General features: G+C 40.6%; 2 protein-coding genes and 1 long non-coding RNA gene across 3 annotated transcripts; 1 reads left to right on the top strand and 2 right to left on the bottom strand.

Annotated features, from left to right (window-relative positions):
• Positions 1–2,747: 2,747 nt before the first annotated feature.
• LOC130091957 (prolyl 4-hydroxylase subunit alpha-1-like) lies at positions 2,748–10,680 on the bottom strand. Its single transcript, XM_056260116.1, has 13 exons — positions 10,580–10,680; positions 10,116–10,206; positions 9,653–9,921; positions 9,347–9,568; positions 9,113–9,243; positions 8,840–9,016; positions 8,167–8,222; positions 7,867–7,960; positions 7,535–7,585; positions 4,328–4,366; positions 4,149–4,217; positions 3,153–3,249; positions 2,748–2,831 (listed from the first exon to the last, which is right to left on the bottom strand). Exons 1-13 carry the CDS (start codon positions 10,662–10,664, stop codon positions 2,761–2,763), a joined length of 1,452 nt encoding a protein of 483 aa, XP_056116091.1. The 5' UTR covers positions 10,665–10,680; the 3' UTR covers positions 2,748–2,760.
• Positions 10,681–12,007: 1,327 nt separating this feature from the next.
• Positions 12,008–25,518, top strand: LOC130092006 (uncharacterized). The gene is made up of 4 exons (XR_008807897.1): positions 12,008–12,154; positions 12,672–12,933; positions 24,180–24,291; positions 25,386–25,518. It is a non-coding gene; the product is annotated as an uncharacterized LOC130092006 (long non-coding RNA).
• On the bottom strand, positions 12,415–26,264 carry LOC130091948 (prolyl 4-hydroxylase subunit alpha-1-like). The gene is made up of 14 exons (XM_056260110.1): positions 26,131–26,264; positions 25,594–25,690; positions 25,272–25,423; positions 24,988–25,107; positions 24,679–24,900; positions 24,452–24,597; positions 24,188–24,364; positions 23,919–23,971; positions 23,655–23,748; positions 23,278–23,328; positions 13,013–13,051; positions 12,816–12,884; positions 12,648–12,744; positions 12,415–12,516 (listed from the first exon to the last, which is right to left on the bottom strand). Exons 1-14 carry the CDS (start codon positions 26,210–26,212, stop codon positions 12,446–12,448), a joined length of 1,470 nt encoding a protein of 489 aa, XP_056116085.1. The 5' UTR covers positions 26,213–26,264; the 3' UTR covers positions 12,415–12,445.
• Positions 26,265–27,559: the final 1,295 nt, after the last annotated feature.

Below are 27,559 nucleotides of genomic sequence, written 5' to 3'. Positions count from 1 at the left end.
AGATGTATAGATTCCGCTGTCGCGTCTGTTGTAAAATAAATCAACAGCGCATTCATTTTAATAGACGAACAGAAAACTGCAATCAAGGCATTTGTCGATCGGAAAGATATTTTTGACGTCCTTCCTACAGGATTCGGCAAAAGTGTAAATTATCAGCTTGCTCCAATGGTCGCTAAGAAGATGGGACGCAATGAAACCCTGTGGTCGTTGTGGTTTCTCCTTTGGTCGCACTCATGGAGGACCAAGTAAAAGAAGCAACACTCATTATTTTACTTCTTCCAGCGTGCGTGCATTTGAGTTCTGTAGTTGACAACTGTGCTATGCAAAGTAGTTGACTTACTGCGTTGCTCTGATTGGTTGTAGGTCTATCCAATTGAGTGCAGAGTTTTTTTTTTTCCTGGTTCGGTTAAGACACGCCTCATAATCAAAGCCCTATGGAGCAGTATCAGACTCACATTCTGACTAGAATATGAGTATGACGAAGTCAGGCTAGGTAGTCTGGACACCAAGGACCAAATTTTCGCCTCAGCGAGGGGACCAATCACCGAACGGGGAGGGAGCAGCAAGACGATGACGACGTCTATGCGACACACCGAAGCAGTTTGTTTATACCTATGGATCCAACATGTCAGCAGACGCGAAGTTACCTTTCGATGCAGCCTTGGATATTGTTCTAAGTAGTTTTGAACGCAAATAAATCTCTGACCCATCATCTTCTTCCTCGTCTAATTTCTTTCACTCTACATACGTCATCTGGTATAATTGAAACGATTGGCTATGAGCTACGTACAGGCGCATTTGATAGACATTCGTAGCACCCAATAAACGGCTCTGGGCATTCGTAAACCACGCCTCAAATACGAGAAAATGAACATGTGGTTCCCAGACCACGTCTGAATGTCAATGAGACGTGGTCTGACGTTAGCCAAGCTAGTTCAAAGTAGTGCTGCACGATTAATCATATCGCAATCGCGATGCCAAGCCTATGCAATCATTATATGATGCAAAATCCTGTAATTTGAAGAAAAAATGAACAATAGGTGTGTTGAAAGATACAGTATAACTTACCGATATGTTAATGCCTCATATATAATATCGATCAATCAGTGTTTTTCAACCGCGGCAAGAGGTCAATAAAACAGCTGGAGAACAAGAGGCTATGTCACATAACGTTATACATTTACCTCGGGAAAGACATTTGATAGCACGTTAGTTGGCTAGACAAATTATAGAGAGGAGTATTTTGCTAAATATGTGCACTATATTAAATATTTATTATATTTTTACTTATATCATTCAAATATTGTAACGCTGTTATTATAATTATACAAATTATATTTAATTTGAGTTATTTTTAACCTTTAATAATACCAGCTGACAGGGCTCTCTGTATGTTTACAGTATTAGGTGGGATATATATTTTTCTTTAGAAAAATTAACATGTATCTACTGTACCTAATATTTATCCAAATCGATATTGAATCAAGATTGGAAGCAAATCACAAGATCAAGCAATAATAAAAACAGTACCCTACCAGTCATTGTACCATGTAAACTTTGTAACATATTGTCACTAAACTTAGCAAAATTCAGTTTAGTTACCAAATGTTTTGACAATCACAATACACATCCTGCTTAAATGTCCCTGTTTGTCTGGACAGAAATGTTCAAAATATCTCATTTTCATCAGCATACAAATGTTCTAATTTATTGTTCTATTTTATACTGTTGTACTATTGATACAATAACAAGTTTGCAGTAATGCAAAGGTGTCATTATTTAATTTAGTAAAAAAAATATTTTAATTTGAAAACACCTTAGTTGAGAAATACACATTTCAGAATTATCACTAATCTGTGTACATTTTCATTGAGAAATAAGGAAGTTGACTCATGAAACCATTTGTTTATTTACCTCAATAATTGCAATATGACTTTTTTCTCCAAATCTTGCAGCCCTAGTTCAAAGCAAAGGGACATATTTTCTTTTAAAGAAATCACTTTTTAAGGACAACAAACGTCTTGTAGGGACTACACGACATTCCTCCCAGGTTAGTGACATCACAAACCCTAAAATTTACATAAACCCCGCCCCGAAACATGATTTATAGATTTTCAAGACATAATATGCTAATCAATGACTAGAAGATAACTACACATTAGCTACATAAATTCATCAACTAACCATTCAGAAATGTTGTCTACATGTTGTCACTTTTAGAGTCTTTCTATCTTTGTCTAACTCCGGTTTGAACATAAAAGGCTAAAAGTTTTTGAAATTTTCAGTTCATGTCTGTGTGAGGTAAAAGAACACAAGCTCTTGAAGTAAATTTACGTGAATTTTAATTTCTCATTCGTAAATGTATTTACATGCACTGACTCCAATCCATACATACATACAAAGATTAAATTATAATATTAAGACATATTATTAAAAAATAATATAGTGTTGTAAGTTTACATGATAATCTAACTTCTCTCCAGATTTATAGGGGAAAATATAAAGAGAAGGCTCCTAGAAAATTATGAAAAATCTAACATTCATACATCAATCTTAAAGATATGTACAGATAGAGTAGCCTGGTCCCACCAGAGTCTCGTTCATTTCATTTGTACAGTAGAACTGAAGGAAAATGAAAATTGAGCGGAAGTACGTAGGAGGGCGGAGCCAGGCTACAGAGAGTACAACTTTCTCTGTAGTTATGTTAAAATGTATATACCGGTAGTATAGATGCAAATATCATTTGACTTATAGAGTCTTTCACTCCCACTCTGACAAAGAACAGGGGCTCCTGAATTCCTGTCCAAACTCATGGATCCATTTGTTAGCCACTGAAGAAAAAACAGCAAGAAAAATAAATTAAATGATTTTTACCATTAACATTTAACTTTCAATCGTCTGCTTTGTCAAATTTTTCATGACTGAATTGTTTTTCTCCTCAAACACAACAACTGCTATAAAAAAAAACTGTTCAATATTAATATTATAATATCTTTATCTTATAAAGAACAGTCACGAACAAGACACTTATATTAAAATAATTTGTATTTTGATAAAGCTATACAGTAGCTTATAGAATAATGTCTCATTATTAAAAAAAACTTAGCCAATTATATTTTAGATTTATCTACCTAATTTATTTAAAAACCTACCCCATTTGTCACCCATTAACACAGGGCATCCAGCGTGCTCCGTATTCCAATTCCTTTCACCATTTCTGTGGAGATTGTACCAAAGCATGGCTGAACCCTGCAAGAGTAGAGAGAGGATGCTGAAATGATTCTACTTCTATATAATTAGTACTTAAATTATCCTTGTATAAATCACAGAGTGCTCTACGTAACTTTTAGCGGCCTCTAGTGGTGATGTTTCAGATTGCAACCAAATTTTACAAGAGCGCTCGTGCTCGAACTCATAGACAATACCGTCTATTACGCAAATATCTCGGCGAATACTTGACGGATTCGGCGAGCACTGAGCTCGTTGGGACCATCTAGCCGAGCTGCAAAGAACCATATAAGTTCCATAGTTTTTGGTGGTGTTTTCGCGGAGATATTAGCAGAAAACCATCGGGCGCGCTGCAAAATTGCAGACGCCGGTGACGTCACGATCTCAGAAGAAAATCGCTCGTATCTCTGGAACGCAAAGATCCAGAGAGCTCAAATTCGGGGGAGGAGGTCCCAGGGGAACCCTTGCCCGAACGCTAGAGTGGCGGACCTCGGGGATGCCCCTACCGGATCGCCGGTCGCTGGGACCCCCGACTTCGAACGGCTATAACTCGGGGAGCCGGGCGAGTTGGACCTCGGGGGTGGGCTCGTTCGAAAGGCCCCGTCCAGCACTACGAACGATTAGAGTCTTGGGAATATTGATCAAAGATTGACTGAGATATAAGCCGAAAAACGTGCGCCTTTAACCGGACGTAACTCCCTGACCGTCTACAATAGACTGTATGTAAGGAGAGAGCAAGGAGTATGTAAATCCGACCCGGACACTCCACATAGAAATAGGAATACTGGCCTTCAGAGGTTATATCAAAACTCGACAAGTGAATCATTTTAATGTGTGATTACAACCCCGTCACACACAGGCAATAAAAAAAGGATTAATTTTAGTTGAAAAGTTACATAGAGCACCTTTAAGGGTTATACCTTTTTCGGCTGCACTGCAACTCCAACTTTAGGGAAGACAGTGGCGCCCCCCATCTCCACATCACTCAACTACAGCAACAACAAAAAAATCATTTATATGGATGTTACACACAGGTAATATTAATACCTATAGTAGAAATATTGTTTTTCTGACAGCTGCACTTACACTGTCAACTTACATAAATTAGGAATGTAGCAATCCTGTCATTCTCTATCTCCTGCAAGGTCAAACATTCTTCAGTTAGTTTGAAATTATTTGACTGGTCAACAGGTAATCCAGCTCTCAATGACACAGAATACAGAGATTACATTTGTACTCTTAAAGCCTCCAAGAGAATTTGCTTTTTCGAGCCATTGGTTCCCCTATGCCAGGAGTAGGCAACGTCGGTCCTTGAGAGTCGCTGTCCTGCAGAGTTTAGCTCCAACCCAGAAGAAATATTATCCTGCCTGTAGCCTTAGTAATCCTAAAGACATTGATTAGCTGGTTGTTTGATTGGTGTGTTTGACTCGGGTTGGAGCTAAACTGCAGGACAGTGGTTCTCCAGGCCGACATTACCTACCCCTCCCCTATGGGTATGTATTAGTCTTTCAGTTTTGTTGTACGTCATAAATCACAATCAAACGATCAAACCTCAAATGCAAATTTTGTAACAAATGTGTGATTACATGTATGTTGCCAACAAGTTATAAAAAAGGACTACAGTGGTTGTCCAATAATAAAGAGATGGTCCTCACCGCAGAACACAAAATCCAGGGGGAGGAGTTGGATCCAGATCCAACTCCTCCCACCTTACATATACCTAAACCTACCCATCTCCGCCCCCTGATCCCTAACCCCACCCCTAATCCTACCCATCTCCGCCCCCTGATCCCTAACCCCACCCCTAATCCTACCCATCTCCACCCCTTAGATCTGGATCCAACTCCGCCCCCTGGATCTCGTGTACTGCAATAGGCTCTGCACGATCGCTTCCGTGTTTTGTCTCAGCCCGCCCAGTTACATCCGGTGCTGCGTCGGAAGCCATTTTTGCATTATGTGGAGATAATGGCAAATTACACTCGCTGTTTACAAGAACTTCCAGCGATTAACGTGAATGATGTTAACAATATTGTGAGGCAGTTAGCTGTCACACATAAGAGTAAGAAAGAGAAGGGCATTAAATTATATATTTCGAGCTACATCAACAAGTTTGAGGGTGAGTAGTCTCTCATAACATGCGCAATCCGACTAGCGAATCAGTTTCTAAAATCGTTGTCTCGTTTCTGAGAAAATTAATTTTATCAAAGTGTGGCCTCTATAGTACACTTCGCTATAGAACACGCTATGCGGAGGTAAAGACACTGGCTGAGATTCTACCAGAAATACGTCAGCAGCGTTCGTGCATAGAGCCTATGAGGTGCTACTGATAATAAATGGCCTACACATTTTCCCAATGACACTGGGTTGCAAGCCTGTTAACTCACATTCTTGTTCTGCACACAGGAAGTCGGCATTAGTGTTGGTGTTATTTTCAAATATGATATTAGCCCATGGGTTAAGAGGAATTCATTTTGGTTTTATTTCTTTTAATTTTATTTAAAATGTAAAAATGACAAACTAAAAATATTAAAGCTGCCTTTGGCAAGTCTGGCAGATTGAGTGGATTTAGGCAAAATTTTACCTAAATACCCTCCCACCGAGTTCATGCTCGTCAGTGCGTGTGCACCAGATTTTCTGTGAACGTGCCCGTCTCATCAGCACCCATCAACACCATGGAGTATTTGGAGGTATGCTGTCCTGGCTAATCTACCGATAGATTCCAGTTGCTAACGTAATTTATACTCTAAATGAGCTTACTTGATTTGTTGGTGTTTTGAAAGCGAGATACAAGTGTCAGATGAAGACTAGCCTATGTGATTGTAACGTGCGCGAGGGGTGGTGTGTGCCCGATCTGTGATTGACAGTCAGATCTCACACCCCCCTGCACTGATTGGAGCCGATGATCCGGGAGCTGTGGATTTTTGCCAAACAAATAACACGCTCCAGGTGGAGTTAGAAGCTCGTTTTTTTCTAAAACCACTTTATGTTGTTCTGTCGGATTATAGTGTCGATTTCACTGAATTTGATCAAAAAATTTTTTTTACAAACTTTATGCCTACTCTATCCTCCAGGGTCTAGATTATTGTATCTTAGCCTGTTGACTCAAAAAAGGGAATCTCTAGGTGATTTTTTTTTTTCCCCCCATTTACTTAGGAGGTTTGTGCTGGTTTGGAAGTAAAATCATGCCAAATGTTTTTGAAACGAAAAAGCTTGTTGAATTGCACTAATTGACAAAAATATGCATTGCATTAACCGTGTTTGCATTTTAATGCATTGTATTTTTAGGGCTTGTATTTTTATGGGCTGAAATTCAACACGAAATTCAAGCATCTGTTAATGAAGACCAGAGCAACAGTTAGAGAGAGTCATTCATTCATAAAAACGGATTTACAGAAATGGAACAAGTGGTAAGTATTTGTGATTATTATCAGGGCCAGTATATATGAAACTAATACAGTGATATAAAAGACCAAACTCGCACATTATTGGGAATGTAGACTTTACTATACAGGCTACACGCAAGCAGATGGACTCAGAATGAACGTAACACGCAAAGTTTCACGCTAAGTGTTTCCCAGTGAAATACTGGCATAAAGTTGGCTTGACAATGAGATTGAACGTTTGATATTTGCACATTTAGGGACCGTCTCTGAAGTTACATGACATTGGTAGCATTTGAAGAGAATGACTCACAGCCATAAAACCAACTGTGAAGTGTTTGTGTAGGTGTCAGGCATGATGCACACCTTTTAGATTTTTAATAAAATAAACTGTCAAATTATGTGTAAATATTGCTATTTTTTATAGTTGATTGTATGACTGTTAGTCATTCTCTTCAAATGCTATTGAAGTTAGAAATGTGTATACCCATGTCGTATGTAACTTTAGAGACTGTCCCTAAATTAGCAAATATCGAACATCCAGTTTCAAGCCATCTTTATGCAAATGTGAAATGTTTTTAATTGAAATATTCACAGTTTAAATATACAACCATGTTGAATTTCAGCCAATAAAAATGCGAGCCCTAAAAATACAATGCATTGAAATGCAAGCACAGTTAATGCAATGCATATTTTTTCAAGTAGTGCAATTCAACAAGCTTTATGTTTGAAAAACATTTGGCATTATTGTACTTCCATATTATGGCAATTCAATTTATTTTCAAAGTGAATCATTTAATTAATTTAATTAATTTATTACTCATAAATCCAAAACTGCCAAAGCCCATTAGAAATTCCTGAGGGAACCAATGGCAAATTATGTGTTGGTTTACAAAATTGATGTGATGTCTGTACAGTGAACTTACCAATGCATCAACATGCGGTTCATATCTTCCACCAATCCCATAATTCTGAACCTGGAAAATGATTGCATCACTTATGAATCGCTATTGAAATGGAAATAAGCTCCCAAAGCTTTTACTGTATGCCATTCCTTGGCAAGAGTCAAGAGATGCTGAAAAGCAGAGCAAACCAATGGTCTCTGCAAAGTATGGGGTTTCTTTCTTTATTTGCTTGTTTATTTAGTAGGCAGTGTGCAATGTCCATGTTTACTGCAAGGCATAGCTGGCAGTAAAGAAAATATATGCTACCTGTGCATGAATCATGATCATATGCTTTCTTTCTTACTGTGACGTACAAGCAGTGGTTCAGCTGTTTCCATGGAGAGTCCCGTAACATCTGCAATCTTCTGACTGACACCAGCTTCCACAGGGTCAACGCTTAGAAAAACACTGAAAATATAGTGATGATATTTCTTTGCAATATAAGTGTGTGACCAAAACGGTTAATTATTATGCCAAATACTGCTAACTCTCATGTTAAAGTGTTTTTTTGTATTAAACTTTTTAACCAAACATCATGTAGGACTATAAGGGAATTTAAATTTTGGGGTGAACTACGCCATTATAATGAGGTGATTAATAAATATTAATTAAACCTTTGAGAAACACGTAGTTTTGAGATTCCATATTGATTAACTTCCGATCTAGAAAGCTGTGGGCAAAAAAACAGGAATGAACTGTCAAGTATACATTTATGTATATGGCTAAAAGTAAGTGAACATCCAAACACCACAATTAGGTTTGCTTTCTGAGCATTTAGTTTCAAAATCATTGGCTCTGATTTTGAATGAGGCCTGCGTGCCGGCAGTTAGGACTCCAATGTATCTTAAATGTGTTCAGTGGGATTCAAATCTGGGCTTTCTATAGATCAGCCAAGTTCTTCCACACAGACCTCAATGAATCATTTCTATATGGACCTCACATGAAGCACACAAATCTCTACAACCAAGGTTTAAATTAGTAAATTTTAAGTTTCAATGTACAAACTTCGACATTTGACTTTCAGAAAGACTGGTCAGAAATTATAAGATTGATTTTATTCAATTCAATCCATAGTTTAAGATTTCTCTTAAGGTTTACGCATCAGTAGAAAGTAGATATAGTCAACTTAATAAAAACTTTATAAATGTGTGTAAAGCAATGAAAATAAATAGCTGGGTATAGGGATAAGGGGATAGAATATACAGTTTGTGCAGTATAAAAATCATTATGTCTATACAAAGTCCCCATAAAATATGGAAACCAAACGTGTGTGTGTTCGATATTCACTTGAGGTCTGGAGATATTCTTCAGGATCTCCATCTCTCTGTCTGATATAATGTCATGATATCTGATGATGCGAGGCTCGTCCCACTCCACTTCCTCTTTCACTGGTGCGTACATCAGTCTGGGGTTTCCTCCACCTGTGCTGTACCTACAGGACAGCGCCCTCTGCCTCTTGGAGATCTGATTTTATAAAACATTATGAACTTCAACACTCAAAGCTTCACAATGACTGTTTGTAATTTCATGTCAAATAATGATTTAAATTTTGGCGCTTGCCCTCTCGTCAACCTCTCCTCTGCACAGAGCCTCATAGTTACTTGACTCTGTGTTCAGTGTAAATATGTCAGGGTTGCTCTGTAAGTGAAGGAGTCTGTTCAGCTGAACTCTGGCTTCATCATTACTCGGATCTGAGGCAAAGATGTTTATGACTTGAATCACAACAATTTAGCAAAATTGTCTCCCATCCATAAAAAAATATTAGTATTAAATTTCATGTCACTATGACCTCACCTAGATTTAGAAGCCGTTGGCTGAAGTAGATTGCCACAGACAGGCTGCCAAAATGATAGGCTGAGGAACTAAGAAAACGGAGTAACTCTTTCTCACTAGTGATTGGGTTTTCTGTTAATCTGTCCAGACTGTACAGAAACCAGAGGAAGGCGTGCTGGAATTTGTTCTCGTCATAAGCGACCAACCCTACATCGAAAGCTTCAACTGCATTTAGAGACGTTTCTGTGAAATTAAAGCATTAATTAGATTGGAAAAAGTGAAACTCTCAGTGAAACTTCATTGGTGTAAAACTGCAGGACAGTTTACCCTTTGTGATGTCTTCTGGGTGGAGTTTGTAGATCTCTTGCAGTCTGATCAGTCCTGAAGCTGCACCATCCAAGTCCTCCAGCTGTGGGATCATTGCGTCCAACTCATTCTGATACTCTTCACACTGAGTAAGATTCGGCTGAATGTGTTTTATATATATCAAATCATTTCTCATTTGTCTGAGGAGTCTGTAAGCTGCCACAGGGTCTCTCACAGCTTCCTCTGGGTTCTCAGAGTCAGAGTATGAAAGCAGAAGATTCGGAAGAACACTGGATGAAGACAGGGGTTCATCAAAAGTTAGAAAATGTATTTAATAACATAATCCTTGATCTTATAAACTATGTATAAGATTGTTAAATATCCATTGCCAAATTGAATGCTTTTTAATAATAATAATAAAAAAACAACAACACATTAATCTTGGACTTTAATGGTATATTGGGAATAATGAATGCATTTTCACCTCTTTATTGTCTCTACATTCTCAGCATCAACACACTGACTGAAGACCTTCAGAAGGTCTTTCGTCTTCCCATATAGTTGTGCAATTTGATCTATAAAACAATCTGCACTTAAATGTCAAAGGGCATTTGATTTATTAATTAATACAATTTTACATCATTATAGTTATAATGAAAAAGGTTTAGTAGGTAAGAAATCAAAAAGAGATAGTTATTATTTAGTCAATAATGGAATTTAAAAAAGTGAAAGAAAGTAACTATAATGTTATGTATGAGTCCATCAGTGTTGAAATTATGGCAAAAACTGTGGTATATTGTTCAATTTTGGTCAAAAGTATTAAAAATGAAATCAACAGTGTAAAAACAGTTGGAGAAACAAAACACTATAACATTCAATTATTACGAATAAAAAACTATATATAAAATATAATTTATATATTCAATGACATTGAACTGAAATAATAACCTGTTGATGAGAAGAACTCATGTCCAGCATCAGCACAGACAATCCAAAAACACACCATAAACACCGACAGTTCCTTTACAGCCATTATCAGACCTTCAATATCTCAATACACAACTTGTGTGTGTATCTTGCAGTGAAATTGAGCTTAAATATATGGAAACCAAATAGAGGCACACCTGTATCTGCCCACATTTCACCATTTCTCAGTATGCCTGTCTGAGAATAAAAACAAAAGCGAAACTTTACATGAGTTAGTGTCAGTGGGCTGCTTGCGGGAACAAGGAAGTGTAGAGATGGTATCCGCTGCAGGGATTTGTATAAACAAATTAAAAACAGGAGCACAAAGTCAATCTAACAACAAATACAAAATGCAGCAAACCAACATAGCATAGACAAGAACAAACCATTACAACTGAAAACTGTGGGCTGTAATACACATGGGAAATGAGGGGGGAAACAAGGAACATGCAGATGGCTAATACATTAACAAATGAGCAACTATGGGAAAAAACAGGGGCATAATAGTAACTAAGACAACCAAACAGGAACTAATCAGAGAGGAACAGGGACCAAAGCGCAATATAAAACCACACAAAACATAAACATGACAGTCATGGCATATCACAATATAGACTTGTTTCTTGTAGTTACTTAGCTAAAAATATACTTTGAAACTTTCATGTTGCACAATTGGAGACAGCAAATGGTATAATCATGGAAAGGAAAGATATACTCTATACTATTGTATTATCAAGGCCTGCTCTAATAATGTTGCCTAACAACTGGTCTAAAACTGGCATAGTGCACTTTTTATTGTATTGTTGGAAGAATGCTGCAATTACAACCAGTCTGACTATTTCAGAAACTAAAAGATTACTTTACATCTGCGTGTTGAGCTTAGGGATAATAATGATCGCACTACAATAATGTTTGTATTATAATATGCACAAGTATGTTCAGCTTTGCTATATAACCTTTTCAGTCGGAACTTGACATGTAATTCACTAAGACTATAGTTTGCTGAAGTTAAACTTGTAAGTGAAATGTTTCCCTTTGGTCTTGTGTAAAATTTGCTTAAAATTTGCGTCTGTCTGTGATAAAAAGCAGTAGACTCTGCGATGGGCTGCATTAGAAATGATGTTACAGAATTCATAGATTCAGTTTAGCAAACATTTATATCTGTAAGTGCTGGAATCAGTATGACTTTACATGCATGTTTGTGTTAAGTTATTGCAGATGCAAATAGTATTAATTTATTCATAATAGTTAGTCTTTAAAATCTTGCAAAATTATGATTGTTGGTATATTGTGTGTGTTGCTGTGAGAGTTGATATAGACAGTCTTGTTCTCTGCGTGTGAGATTGTACCTTTACAGACATACTATTACCATAAACATACTGCCTTCCAGTACAACATTCACAACTACACATACCACAAAAACTCGTAAAACATGTGAATCATCATTCCTCCACAGACTGAAGAGTAAACGTCATATTAAGCTTTAAATACAACTGCAGAGAACTAGCGTCTGATCTAAAGGAATAACACACTGGCTGCAAGGATTGATCAACTCAGGTAATGTGATTATTCATTGACATCTTGCTGAAACTTCATTTTACTCTATTGCACTTGTTTTGTTTTATTGTATACATTACAGTTATTTTTTACATTACTGCCACTTAGACAGTAGTAAATCACAGTAAAAGTTAATACAATATATATATGTTACAGATCTACATTATAAAATGCATACATATTTTAATGAATACATAATACTTACTTATACATAATAAATATAAAGATAGAGTACAGATACGTCAATAGTACAGATAAACTTCATATGATTTGACATGGTCACAATGTCTTTCACTCCCATTCTGATAAAGAACAGGGTCTCCTGAACTCCTGTCCAAACTCATGGATCCATTTATTAGCCACTGAAAAGATACCATAAAAAATATTGCTCAATGTCATGTGAAATTGAATGAAATTTAGTCTAATTAACATAGATTATAGACGATACATTATAAGAGTAATCAAAGCCAGTAAGAATTAAATAAAAACCTACCCCATTTGTTACCCACTAACACAGGGCATCCAGCATGCTGTGTATCCAAATCCACTCTGCCATTCTTGTGGAGGTTGTACCAAAACACAGCGGAACCCTTCAAAAGCAGAGGATGGATGAGTTCATTTTACTTAAATTATTCTAATATACCATATAGATCAGGTTTACCTTTTTTGGCTTCAATGCAACTCCAACTTTAGGAAACACAGTGGCGCCCCCTATCTCCACATCACTCATCTTCAGCAAGAGCACATAAATTATTGTTCATAATGACTGTACAACACAGGTAATATGAAAAGAAAGTAACTTTTAAGCCTTGTAAACCTATAATGTTTACAATGCCATTTACAGTGGCCAAGACTTACATAAATTAGGAACGTAGCAATCCTTCCATTCTTATCATCCTGTGAGATCAAACATTAAGTTATCTTACAATGATTTTATTGGTCAATATGTAATCAAGCTCTCATTGACACAAGAGTTTGAAGTCCTAAAAGCAAATTAGCATTTTTCGAGCAATATTGGGTTCTCTCTGGGTTAAAGGGTTAGTTCCCCCAAAAATGAAAATTACCCCATGATTTACTCACCCTCAAGTCATCCTAGGTGTGTATGACATTCTTCTTTCAGACGAATACAATCGGAGTTATATAAAAAAAATGTCCTGGCTCTTCCAAGCTTGATAATGGCAGTGAATGGCCGGTTCTGTCCATCAAAGTGCAACCATCCATAATAAAAGTAGCCTAATCCACAAGGCCCTGCGGGGGTTAATAAATACCTTCTGAAGTGAAACGATGTGTTCGTGTAAGAAAAATATCCATTTTAAAAACTTTATCGATTAAATAACTAGTTTCCCGCAGACGGCCGTACGCATCGATTTTCGGTGGAAAACCCCTTGACATGAGCACAACGTAATGATGAACGCGGAAGCGCAGGGGATAGAGCAAAACAAACCACCAGTCACGAATTAGAAGTCTAAAACGACCATTTTTAAAGAGAAATGTCGGAGGAGCTTGAGTTTGTTGCCCAGCCCTGTTAGTTTGATCCGTGAGAGGCGTCTAAACTTACTCCTGTTTACTCCTACATCTCAGTTCTCGCATATGCATCGTGGCGCTTTCGTGAACTCACATCAAAGGCCCACACGGAAGAAAATGAATAGTTGAATAAGTTGTTATTTATTTATTTTTGCGCACAACAAGTATTCTCGTCGCTTGATAAACTTAAGGTTGAGCCACTGTGACTATTTTAACAATGTTTTCTGGGCTGGCAGATGAAATTACCTAGCAGCCTATTGAGAATGAGAAGGTGACGTCACGCGTATCACTCCGCGTTGCATTGTGGGAAGGATTCGCCATCTTGGTAGGATACGCTATCCGTTGTCATGGTTACTTCGACCGTGAGACCGAGAGAAATAGCGACAGAGAGAGAGAGAGAGAGCAGCTTGATATTTGTTTGCATTTTTGCGATAAGGCACAGTTTCTTGGGAATAAATGAAGAAGGGGGAAGCAAAAGGAAAGGGGCTCTATCGGGAGAGACTAAATAACAACACCAAGCACCGTTATTTAGAGAAACTACTTGACATCAACATGGACCCGTATGACCTGCTACAGAATGGACGAAAGACCCAAAGCACTACCACCTTTCACATACGCTGACATAGTTAATTACCTGGTTTGTTTATGGTATCAGTGACTAACGTTACTGCCTACACAATGCAAGAGTTCAGAAGCTTTAAGTCATTAGAAGCTGAACAAGTCTGTTGCGGCTGGGTGCAAGACTTAGAAACTCCCAAACATGTAACGTTAAACTGCGAGAGTTCAGTCATACTTGATGTTTCAGGCCTCATTCATATGCGGAAATAAATCTGATATGAATCAGATACGTGCATTTGCACCTGGCTGCCGTGCAACGTTAAGCGAACAGTTCGGACATTCCCCTGTCAATGCGAATCGTACGTCATTAAAAAAAGTGTCTTTTTAAAACATTTCGCGGTACAGATATATATATAACAAATGAAACAACTCTAGATGAATAACAGAGTATTAATTTCGTTCGTTTGTGTTAAACAAAAGGCGAACTGTGCTGAAATGTGTTGCTTTTGAAAGCAGGCTTTGCTTGCTGTTGCTGCTGTCAGTTTATTGACAAGCAGTTCTCTTTCATCATCTCGTTTCGAGATCCACCTATGGGAAGGGCATCCGTACCTGACCTCTGCAGAAGCATCCAATTGCACCAAGTCTGGCTAACAGACAGAAGCGCGCAGCCAATGCCAGGTGAGGCCACACCCCCTTACCTACGGGCATATCACAGCTGGGCGCGCTGCTATTCCTCAGTTGACATTCGCTTCTCGCGATCTCTGCATTGACACAGTTCGGTTGGATTAACGTTTTACGCTGCTCACTTTCGAGTCTTCAGGAGGACATATCGCCAGATCAGCCTCCGCCAGACGTGAGTGACAGTCGTTTCTTCAGCCTATCCGCTGTGTTTTTTGCATCCGGAGCCACCCGAGCTCCCGCTGTCCTTCACCTGCTCCTCCTTTTCATGGCTGTCCACCACGGATTTTTCCGAGTTCTTCACCGCTGGCCCACCCATGGCTATGTGACCGTCTAAACAGCCGCTTCCCCCGGGGAACAGCCTATCACGACGAGCCTGCCCGGCCGCGTGTGGTGCTCTCATCGCCGCTAAGGACCCTCTCGTTCTGCGCGGTCTGCTTGGGCTTAACACACTCAAGCTTTGGAGAACCTGGAGAATTGCGGTCATTGTAATTGCTGCCCATGTAGCTTTTACTAGGCCGGTTTTTAGTTGCACGACACACCGACGCCGTGCTCGGCCTTTCTGACTCGGAGGGGAGACACGGTGATGATGACGCGCTACCGGGGGACTCCCGGAGCGCCACCTCTCTAAAATATTTGAGCTGACATCAGCCCAATCCGCATTCCCTGAAGAGGACATCTTCGCGGGAAAACCTCACTCTCGTTGACGAACCGGTCGGTTCCGGCGACGGGGATGACGCGGTCCTTTTAGCGTTCCCTAGGCTAGCGCTCACGCGGCTTTGCCTCCGTCCATCCTCCTGGAATTTTGTGAGCGAGCGGCCGTTCGTCTCAACATCGTGTGGCCAGCTCCACAGAGCGCCACCGACCAGGATAGGAATATTTACGACGGGTAAACGCTGGGACCACCGCCCAGTCTGAGGAAACAACTCTTAAGAACGTTTTTTCCAGCGTTCACGAAGCTCATAAGCACGGCTGGAGCGTCCCGCTAGACTGTTAACACGGTCTCACGGGCCTTGATGAGTTACGATTACGTGTTGAGCTTTTCAATGTATGCCTTCCTAGGAAGGCGGTCCCGAACGCAAGCGGCCTGCCTGTTGTTCGACCATTGGGAGTAACGTTAACTCAGGGTCTCCCACCTACGGTCGGTTAATCCCGTCTCGTGGCTCCCCAGCCCGTGTGTTAGTGGACGTTGTGTGTGTGTGTCCCCCTCCCCCCCACAACAACAAGTTACAGGGGGGGGGGGGGGGGGGGGCTGTCGTGAGGAAAAGTACATAGCAGTGTTACCACACCGCACGCACTTGGTTCCCCTCACCCAGTTATTAAAGGCTTCGGCCCCAGTGTTTCCCAACACAAAACACACACATTACTAAACAACACATTTAATAAACGAATCAAATTAATTCGTGCAGATTTATATGTCTGCCAACATAGAGAGCAAATCTCTCTGATCCGATGCATGTCGCCCTGAGTCCGTCCACAAAAGGGCGCCATTGCCTCACAAATCAACCAACTGGGCTCACACAGCTCAGTTGCGGCTGTCCAGCCGATGTGTTTTTAGTGGACGTTGTGTGTGGAAGGCCCCTGTGTTCCCTAACACAAAACACACACATAACTAAATTACACTTTAAAAAAAAACAAAAACAAAAACGAATTAAATAAATCCGTTACAGAGAGAGTATCTCTCTCCGCGGATATTATTTTTCTGCCTGCACTTGAGACTGCCCAGTTCATGTGTTCAGGAGATATGTGTTTTTCCCCACTTTTGGGGGCACCTTGTGAGGGAAAGTTCAGCACAGTGGACACCACACTATGTTCCCCTCACTCTGTCAATAAAGGCTTCGGCCCCAGTGTTTGCCCAACACAAAACACACAAAGCTACGAATCAAATGAATTAGTTTTGGAGAGAAGACCTCTCTCCGCAGAGAAAACTTCTCACTGCAGAGAGAGGAAATCCCTCCGAACCCCTGCATGTCGCCTCTAGTGTGCCCACTAGATGGCGCCTTTGCATCACAGATGAACCAGCTGGGCCCATACAGCTCCGCTCCGGCCCCTGCGGGGGCGCTCGCGAGTCACAAAGCGGCTTGGCAAGCCGTTTCAGCGCCCGAGTGGGTTTTTGCGTACCGTAACCCAGGGTTACAAGCTGCAGTTTGCAATAAAACCTCCGCATTTCAACGGCGTTCTCTCTTCTCACACAGAAGAAAACGCCTCACACATTCTGAAAGAGAAAATTTCCTCCCTCCTAACAAGGGAGCGATTCAGATGGTGCCACCCAATCTGATAAACCATGGTTTTTATTCCTGGTATTTTCATGTTCCAAAAGGCGTGGCGCCCCCCGCCCTATATTGGACCTTCGAGTGTTGAACAAACATTTGAGGAAATACAATTTCAGAATGTGACACAAGGCTCTCTCGCCTGTGCCATAAAGCAGAACGACTGGTTCACATCAGTCGATCTGAAAGATGCTTTCTTTCACATTAGCATCTACCCTCCACACAGGAAATATCTTCGTTTCGCCTACCAAGGCATCTGTTACGAATTCACAGTTCTTCCGTTCGGGCGCAATTTGAGTCCCCGAACTTTCTGTCTGTGTGCGGAGATGGGCGTGGCGCCCCTGAGACTATCATGGCTGAGAATTTTGACTTACTGGCTCATCATAGCCAAATCAAAGGAGAAGGTGTCGCTGGACACCGGCCGGGTGCTCGCGCACATCACATCCCTAGGGTTCAAGGTGAATGCGAGCAAAAACAATCTGACTCCCAGTCAGAATGTCATTTTCCTGGGCTTGGAATTGAACTCAGTCTCCATGCGAGCACGTCTCTCTCAAGAGCGCGTTCGCTCGCTGACGGACTGTCTGTCTCAGTTCAGAGAAGGGGCGAGAGTACAATATCGCACATGCCTCAGGCTGCAGGATCTCATGGCTTCGTCTATCCAAGTTGTGCCATTGGTCTCCTGAGAATGAGAGCGTTCACGAAATGGGTTTTGTCACTACATTTCAGCCCGATTCGCGATCTCTGCCGCTCGGTAACGATGACGCGCGCCTGCTCGGCGGCCCTGCGCCATTGGGAGAGCGAGAGCTTTTACGCACGGGGAACCCCCCTCGGGACGGTACGATGCGAAAAGTTTTGACGACAGATGCGTCCTTAACAGGCTGGGGAACCACCTAGGAGGGCAGAACGGTGAACGGCCTGTTGCTGAGCAGACGTTCAGCGCACATTAACTATTTAGAGCTTTTACTATTTGGAAAGCTCTGAATCATTTTCTGCCTTGCCTGCAGGGACATCCCGTTCTAGTACGGTGCGATAATACCACGGCAGTGGCTTATATCAACCGTCAGGGTGGCATGCGCTCGTCGAAACTCCACGCTCTAGCTTACAGGCTTTTGGTGTGGAGCAGACAGGTTTTTCTGTCATTACGCGTGACTCATGTTCCGGGCATTCGGAACAGAGGCGCGGATCTGCTGTAGAGGGGAAACCCAATCTACGGGGATTGGCGTCTTCACCCGCAGATAGTGGAGAGGTTATGGATGAGATTCAGCTCTCATTCTGATAGCATCCAGGTGGCCCAAAGCCCCGTGGCTGGCAGAGATAATCCCTCTGTTAGAGCCATGGCGCCTCCCCCCTCGCACGGACATACTGTCCCAAGCCAACGGGGAGATTTACCACCCCCACCCGAACAGGGTGGCTCTCTGGGCCTGGCCCGTGAGAGGACGAACCTAAATGCACTGGGGCTCCCGCCGCGTGTAATCGCCACTACTCAGAATGCCAGTTCCGTTTCCACGCAATCCCTATATGGCTGTAAGTGGCAAGTGTTCGAAGGGTGGTATGATGGGCGTGGTTTCACATCTTATCAGTGCTCGGTGCCTGATATTTTGTGTTTCCTGCAAGACCTCATGGAAAGAGGCAGGTCCTTTTCCACTATTAAGGTCTACCTGGCTGCGATTTCAGCCTGTCATGCGGGTTTTGGGGCTCCACCGTCAGGCAGCACCCTCTAACCCACAGATTTATGGTGGGTGCACGCCACTCTTTGCCGGTCATCAGGAGATCTGTTCCAGAGTGGAACCTCTCCATGGTGCTAGAAGCGCGGTCTCTGTATCCTTTTGAGCCTCTGGGGAGTATTTCCCTTAAGCTGCTGTCCCTCAAGACAGCTTTGCTGTCGGCCTTGGCATCTGCTAAACGGGTCAGTGAGCTACATGCACTCTCGGTTCACCCCTCGTGCGCCAAATTCTTCCTAAGTGGAGATAAGGTTTTCCTTAAGCCTAACCCGGCCTTCATGCCGAAATGCTTCCCTGCGTTCACTTCGGAGGTTTTGGAGCTATCCGCTTTTCACCCTCCACCCTTTGCCTCCCCGGAGGATCAGGGGCTGAATGATCTGTGTCCCGTCCGTGCTCTGCAAGCATATATGACCAGGACCAGTGCTTTCCGCAAGAGCGACCAGCTCTTTGTTTCAAGGGCTCCCCTGCACAAGGGGAGTCCCATTTCAAAGCAATGCCTCTCACATTGGCTTGTGGACGCTATACTATGGCTTATGAAGCAAAGGGAGTGCAGCCCCAAGGGGCATCAGAGCTCATTCCACAAGGGGCTTAGCCGCCTCTTGGGCTTTGTCAGGGGAGTGCCACTGCAGGACATCTGCTCCGCCGCCAGCTGGGCCTCTCCTCATACCTTTGAGCGTTACTACCGGTTGGATGTCACCAGAACTTCGGTGGCACACTCGGTCCTAGGGGTAGGGTCCTCTTAGCCCTTTCCCACAGTCCCGTTTGGTTAACCAACGAGGAGTGAATGGGCCGGCTGGCCATGTTCATTCCTGTCACCAAGCATGCGCATTCCTTCTTGGGTTTAGCTATGTGCATTGGTGGTGCGGGGGCCATTATCATGTATGTGTCTCATGCATGTTTCATGCCCTGCTTGTCCACAGCAGTTAGTGTGGCGGAAAACTTGCAGGATCATGTTTGTGGGACGTGTCAGGCACCGCCTCTCTGAGGTGACCGTCCTTCTCTGGCCTTCAGAACCTCACTGTGAGTGTATTGGGCAATCGGGAAGCTGTCCATGTCTCTCCCATAGGTGGATCTCGAAACGAGATGATGAAAAAGAACAATAGGTTACTGTCGTAACCCCGGTTCTCTGAAACATCGAGTGGAGAGATCCACCAGCTTTGCCCCGCTTGCCGCACGAGAAGCGAATATACTTACTGAGGAATAGCAGCGTGCCCAGCTGTGATATGCCCGTAGGTAAGGGGGTGTGGCCTCACCTGGCATTGGCTGCGCGCTTCTGTCTGTTAGCCAGACTTGGTGCAATTGGATGCTTCTGCAGAGGTCAGGTATGGATGCCCTTCCCATAGGTGGATCTCTCCACTCGATGTTTCAGAGAACCGGGGTTACGACAGTAACCTATTGTTTCTCTAAGCTGGCTAGCATTGTTATTTAGTCTCTCCCGATAGAACCCTTTTCATTTCTCTTCCTTCTCCATATCTTCCAAAGAAACTGCGGCGTATCGGTAAAATGTAAACAAATACTAAGCTGCGCTGTCTCTCTTTCGCTATTTCTGGAATGTTTTAGTCGCGCCTCTTTCTGAAGGCGTTGCCCCTGGCAACCGATAGCGTCTCCTACCATCATGGCCGACCGGTTCAGACCCCGCCCAAATCGGCACGTGCCTCCTCACTCTCAATAGAAGTGATCCAGCTCTCAGATTTCATAAAAAATATATTAAAGCTGCCGTCGGCAACATTTTTTTGATCATATTCAGTGAAATCGACACTATAATCTGACAGAACAACATAAATAAAGTGGTTTTAGAAAAAAAACCGAGCTTCTAACTCCACCTGGAGCTTGTTATTTGTTTTGCAAAAATCCACAGCTCCCGGTTCATCATGTCCAATCAGCGCAGGGGGGTGTGAGATCTGACTGTCAATCACAGATCGGGCACACGCCACCCCTCGAGCACGTTACAATCACATGCACACGCCTGAAGTTCGCGGAAGTTCGCGCAGTAACGAAGAGTGATGGCGGAAAATCAAGTAAGCTCATTTAGAGTATAAATGACGTTAGTAATTGCAATCTATCGGTACATTAGCCAGGACAGCATACCTCCAAATACTCCATGGTGTTGATGGATGTTGATGAGACGGGCGCGTTCCAGGGCTCTCAAGTTTTAAAGACAGGTAAGAGTGACACCCAGCCGACGAGGGGTTGGATACATTTTTGTCATTGGTTGTTGCGTTAAATCTTACCCAGATACAATAGTGCTATTTTCTGATTGGCTATTGTGTAGCTCGACGAACAACACCAGAGGAAACGCGATTGATTCTTGCCGGTTCCACAGTGAGAGGGGCGCGGCCAGAGTTTTGGGCGCTGCGGCATATTAAATATATTACAAATAGTTTTTCAGCGTGAGAAATACAATGTGTGGCGGGAGAGCGTGACAAAAGACCGAAATGAGTGACTGTCACGCTCAATGCGTGACACTTGAGAGCCCTGGCGTTCACTGAAAATCTGGTGCACACGCACTGACGAGCATGAACTGGGTGGGAGGGTATCCGTTGATAGTGGGGGAGGGGCATGAGAGTTGTAAACATTCAAAATTTTCCTAAATCCACTCAATCTGCCAGACTTGCCGACTGGAGCTTTAATTCCGAAGATGAACGAAAGTTGGAACAACATGAGGGTGAGTAATTACTGACAGAATTTTCATTTTTGGGTGAACTAACCCTTTAAAGTAATACACTTGCACACAGACATAGTCAGTTTTAAAAAGTTTTAAAAATGTAAACTAATTACCACAACATATTGTGATGAACAGTGGATAATGCCCTGCTGATAATGTCTAACCAAGTTCATCTATCGACTTTTGGGGGTGTGGTTACGTTTGGGAGTGGACTTTAGACATGATGGGACCTATCAAATGGCAGCCTCGTAAAAGGGAATGCACTTGAAAGTCTACTTCACGATGGGGTCATCTAGGCATGTGATGAGTAAAATCAAGGAAGCAATAAAAAGTAGAACAATGGTCATAATTGAGGGTTTAAGCTCTCTCCAAGTAAATCTTGTCATGCGTTATTTACCAGGAAGAAAGGGATGGACAAACAGAAGTTATATGTCCACAATATGGAAACAGTTGATCATTTTAAATATCTGGGTATGTGGTTAGATCAATAGGGTACATGGAAAGTACAAATGGAAAAGGTGGAGTTAAAATGTAAGAAAGTTATAAACCTAATGAGAGCATTATTTGGAAAAGACTGGGGAGCAGATAAAAAACCACTGATGTATATTTATAGGGCTCTGATGCGGTCAACAATAGATTATGGATGCGTTGTGTATGGAGCAGCAGCTAAAACACATTTAATGAAAATGGTTAGAGTTATAAATAAAGCTTTGAGGTACTGGTGCGATGATGAGACTAACACAGACTAAGGCAATCCAGGTAGAATTAGGAGAAGTGCCCTCAGACCCGAGAAGAGAAAAACTCATGCGTACATACTGGTGTCGTCTACCTGGATGTGGTAATGAAAATCCTACCAATAGTGTTATTCAAGAATGTTGGGAATATAAATCTTTTAAAGGCAATGACTTTTTAGGTTTATTTAGGTTTGCGGAAGGATTCGGATATGTGAATTTGCTGGGTACCTGCTCATGTAAGTATCTAAATATCTAAATATATACATATAAATATTCCCTTTGGTAAAAAAGAATAAGGCAGTGATCAAAAAATAAAATGGCAGGACAGGTGGGACATGGATAATAGTGGAAGGAAATATTACAATGTACAGAAATCTATCAATGCACAGGGTGTGATTAGAATGAACAGAAGGGATGCGTTTGAGAGGTTAGACCACACAGGGTTAAATAAAATATCGTTTTTATTAGGTAAAAGTCAATCAGATGAATGTTTGGAATGTAAAATCACAGAAAGTGCAGAACATATAATGTTTCATTGTAGGAAATACAGGGAAGAGAGGATTAGACTAAAGCAAAAGATAAGTCGAGCGGGAAGAAAATGGAATCTTGAGGGTGTATTGGAACAACAGGAGAAGGGGTAAAGGATACACAGAAAGCTCTTGTGGAATACCTGAAGGATAAATGGGTATACTAGAATTTATTTTATTTATTAAGTAGTTTTTTTGTGTGTTTTTTTTTTCATTTTATTGAATCATAATTCATGCTGCATACTCCGGTAGGTGGACTTAAAACTAAAAGAACAAGAAGATGTCTAACATCACTTGTCACTGTTTCTGGATTCAAACACGCTGCCAGATGCCAAAAGCAAACAAACAGACCACAGACCTTATTTAACTCCAGAGGGAATCCATGGCAAATACAGGGTTGGCCAACAAATTTATGTAATAGCTTTATTTGAACAAAAATATCTTACCCATGCATCAAAATGCGGTTCATATCTGCCACCAATCCCATAATTCTGAACCTGGAAAATGATTGCATTGAAATTCAAATTTCAGGTAAAACAACACCTAATACTTCACAGGGGAAATAAATGTTAATCCATTGAAGAGACCTTGATATCCATTGAAATATAAAATGGTTGCATAAAAATGTAGCCTAATAATCAGCCCTCAAGGAGCTTATGGCCTCTACATGCTACAAAATAAATCAGACTAAACCAATGTTGCCTTGAAGTCTGAAATGGATTTAGTAATCTATATATTTTGTGTGGAAATCTTTGTTAAAGAGTTTAATAAAAATATGCTGCCTATGCATGAACAGGTGATTTCTTTCTTACTGTGACCGTACATGTAGTTCTTCAGCTGATTCCACTGAGAGTCCTGTGATGTCTGCAATATTCTGACTGATACGAGCAACAGTGTTGTCTTCCTCTAGAAAAACACTGAAAAGGGAATGATTTCAGCAACATGTATGTTAACACATTGAACCATATTGTAAACTTTTTCCATTTTTCTTCCCATAATAAGTGTGAGACTGAACTTGATCAAATAAATAATATAAAATAACATTAATGCTTAATTTTCATTTTGGGTGAATATAAAAGATTATCACCTTTGAGAAGTACGGATGTTTGTGACTCCCTGTATAGTCTCCGACCTAGAAAGCTAAAGTAGGCCACACAAGGGAAATTGAACATCAAATATAGATTTGTCTTCACTATAGAAATAAGTTGCCAAGCCAAATTTTAAAAGGAATGTCCATGACTTTTGCCCAATAGCACAATAACATCAAAACTATTAACAAGATATTAGATTCTAATAGTGACAATTAAATAGTTTAATGTTTTTTGATGTGTGTGTGTGTGTGTTTTAGATAATCACTTGAGGCCTGGAGATATTCTTCAGGATCTCCATCTCTCTGTCTGATATAATGTCATGATATCTGATGATGCGAGGCTCGTCCCACTCCACTTCCTCTTTCACTGGTGCGTACATCAGTCTGGGGTTTCCTCCACCTGTGCTGTACCTACAGGACAGCGCTCTCTGCCTCTTAGAGGTCTGATTTAATCAAATATAATAGACTCAAAGATTCACATTGACTGTTTAATATTAAATGATTAATTAAATTGTAAACACTGTACTTGCCCTCTCGTCAACCTCTCCTCTGCACAGAGCCTCATAGGAGTTATTTGACTTTGTGTTCAACGAGAATATGTCAGGATTTGAATTTCTCTCGAAGCGAAGGTGTTTGTAAAGGCTCAACTCTACTTTGACTTCGTCATTAGTTGGATCTGAGGAAAAGAAGCTTATGACTTCCATAGTCCCGCAACCTAACATATAAAATATTAAACTTCATGTCACTATGACCTCACCCAGGTTTAGAAGCCGTTGGCTGAAGTAGATTGCCACAGGTAGGCTGCCAAAATGATAGGCTGAGGAACTAAGGAAATGTAGCAACTTTTTCTCAGTAGTGGTTGAGTTTTCTGTTAATCTGTCCCGACTGTACAGAAACCAGAGGAATGCGTGCTGGAATTTGTTCTCATTATAAGCGACCAACCCCATATGGTAGGCTTCATCTGCGTTTAGAGACGTTTCTGAGAAATGTGAAATGAAAACATCAATCAGATTGGAACTTATTTTGAAACTAAAAAAGTGAAACTGCATTGGTGCAGATATTTCACCCCTTGTGATGTTGTGTGGGTAGAGTTTGTAGAATTCTTGCAGTCTGATCAGTTCTGAAGCGGCATTATTCAAGTCCTCAGGCTGTGGGATGTTTGAATAATCCAGCAGTGTCTGATATACTAAAGATTTTCAAAAACAAGAACAGATCCAAACAACTGAAACGTTTAATAAAATAGCTTGAAAGCTTTCATCATCATTCACCTTAATCTCTAGATTTTTATTTCTAATAATAATAATAAATGCTGATACATGTTTTAGTCAAAGAACTTAAATAAGCTCTTACCTTCATAAAGACTCAATTGAGTGTATTCGACAATAGTCAACCATTCACTTCTCACTCGTCTGAGGAGTTTGTAAGCTGCCACAGGGTCTCTCATGGTTTTCTCAGGGTTCGCAGGGTCAAAGTATGTGAGTAGTTGAAGAACCAGAAGAACACTGGATTGAAGTTCATCAAAAGTTGTAGGGTTAAAATAATGTAATAACATATTTCTTGATCTAAAAACACATGCCTGCAAGATTGCTAAATATTCACAACTGGTTTCACCAGGTTATTGCTGTAAATTGAAAATATTTTAATAAAAAAATGCTTTTCAAAGTGTTTTCACCTCTTCATTCTCTCTACATTCTTTTCTTCAGCATCGATGTACAGACTGAAGCTTTTCAGAAGGTCTTCCTCCTCATTGAAAAGCTGTGCAACTTTTTCTATAAATAATTATATTTGCACTTAATTTTTGTATATAATTATATAAAAAATGTATACAGGTATTTCTATTATACTTTATTTCCATCCATTATGAAAAATCTTTATTATATAACCAAAGAGAAAGTTAATAATTGTTTAGTCATTAATGGAATCAATAGCTAAAAAAGTGAATGTTTGATTGTAAATCTCAAAATATGTGAGTAAATATATGAAGATTTAATTATGAATGAAAAAGCTTGTGGCAAAAGTTGTTTACTGTATTATGAGAAGTGTCTCACAAATAAAATGACAAATACACAAAATCAATAAAATAAAATCAGCACAACAATAAAGGAAGAAGAGTAAATAAATAAATAATGAACAAAACACTAAAATAATGGTTAAAAAAGGAATAAACTTTTTGAATTAAAAAATTTAATTCAAATATAATTAATAATACCTGTTGATGAAACGAATTCATGCCCAGTAGTACAGACAATCCCTGTTAACAGCACAAATACTGTCAGTTTCTTTATGGTCATGATGAGACCTTCAATTCCTCAAAACACAAAAGACTTGTTTATGTATCTTGAAGTGAACGGAGCTTAAATACAGACTGTTTACGTGCTTCCTTTTGAAAACACACCTGTATTACATCACCTGCCCTCATTTTGCAATTTCCCAGCACTGCAATCGGAGACCAAAAAACGAAAGCGAAACAACATTTGTGACAGTCATGATGCTCCACAAATAGTGTTTTGTTTCTTGTTCGTTAATTATATTCATTCACAACAAGGTATAAAAAGGCAAAGGGTATAATCAATTAGTGGAAATGCATCCTAATTATTTTTCAAGGTCCTGGGCCTTCTCTGATGTCCCCTAATAGCTGGAAAAACATTAATGTGTCCTTTTAATATGAGACCAGTTTTAAAAACACTGTTTTAATTTAACACTGCATTCACAATTGGCATAGCCTATAGAATTTTCACTTACGGTAAACTTTTCTGTTAGTTACAGTAAGTGAATGATGTTAGCTAATTGCATGATTTGTATTATAGAACTGCATATTTCTGCCATTCGGACATTACTCTGACAAAGTCATATAGATTACTCTTAATTGTAATCTAGAAACATGCATCTTCTGTAAAGCTGCTTTGAAACATAGTTTTGAAACTGCGTGAATATGTATTGTGAATAAAAGTGCTATACAAATAAATGTGAATTACATTTAATTATCTGATACAATCCTTTGTGTTTGTTGTGCAATCATTTTTAGACTTACTTGAAATGAGTTGCTTTCCGAAAAGTCTATCGGAACTAGTCTGACCAGCTGCTATGGTTTCACAAACAAATCCCCACATCTCATGGTTTGTGAGGTTAACATATCAACAAAATATTCTCACAAGAATGCTGCCTTAGCAACCACTTCTACATCACATGTCTGAGTGTGACTAATGCAGAAACTAAAAGTACACAATTAATTATCTCAACAGCATATTGTCACGGGTTATGTGCAGGATGAAGGAGAGGCTGAGACAAGGCTCAAATTCCAACATTTACTAAGATTTCCAAAACAACAAACAGGTACAGGCAGGTTGACAGGCAAAAGGTAAATTCTCACATTAACACATAACATATACACGTAACATGTTCAAGAACCGACAAAGACAGACTGAACAGAGAGAACTAAATACAGATACAAACGACCACTAACGAGGTGAGGACAGGTGACACAGATGATTAAGACAATGAACAGGTGGATGATTGAGGGAGTGAATTCAGGTGTGGAGACAAGAGGATGCTGGGAAGTGTAGTGAAGACTTAGACAGACAGGTGCAGACGAAGACTGTGACAGAATGCCCCCCTTCAACAAGGCGCGACCTCGCGCC

This window comes from Rhinichthys klamathensis, unplaced genomic scaffold (assembly GCF_029890125.1).
Source record: "Rhinichthys klamathensis goyatoka isolate OS25496 unplaced genomic scaffold, OSU_Roscu_1.1 h1tg000008l_1, whole genome shotgun sequence".
NCBI classification, from domain to species: Eukaryota; Metazoa; Chordata; class Actinopteri; order Cypriniformes; family Leuciscidae; genus Rhinichthys; species Rhinichthys klamathensis.
Note: the sequence above shows the minus strand (reverse complement) of the source record. Positions and strands in the feature narration are given on the sequence as shown.

Excerpts from the sequence above, each read along its gene's own strand:
- LOC130091957 (XM_056260116.1), bottom strand. The coding sequence starts at position 10,664 with ATGGCTGTAAAGGAACTGTCGGTGTTTATGGTGTGTTTTTGGATTGTC. Across the intron at positions 9,017-9,112 it reads GAGGAGAGGTTGACGAGAGG|ATCTCCAAGAGGCAGAGGGC; the intron begins GCAAGCGCCAAA and ends TTATAAAATCAG. Across the intron at positions 3,250-4,148 it reads TTGCAGTGCAGCCGAAAAAG|GGTTCAGCCATGCTTTGGTA; the intron begins GTATAACCCTTA and ends CTACTCTTGCAG.
- LOC130091948 (XM_056260110.1), bottom strand. The coding sequence starts at position 26,212 with ATGACCATAAAGAAACTGACAGTATTTGTGCTGTTAACAGGGATTGTC. Across the intron at positions 25,108-25,271 it reads TCAATTGAGTCTTTATGAAG|TATATCAGACACTGCTGGAT; the intron begins GTAAGAGCTTAT and ends GAAAATCTTTAG. Across the intron at positions 23,972-24,187 it reads AGAATATCTCCAGGCCTCAA|CTTTCTAGGTCGGAGACTAT; the intron begins GTGATTATCTAA and ends GGCCTACTTTAG.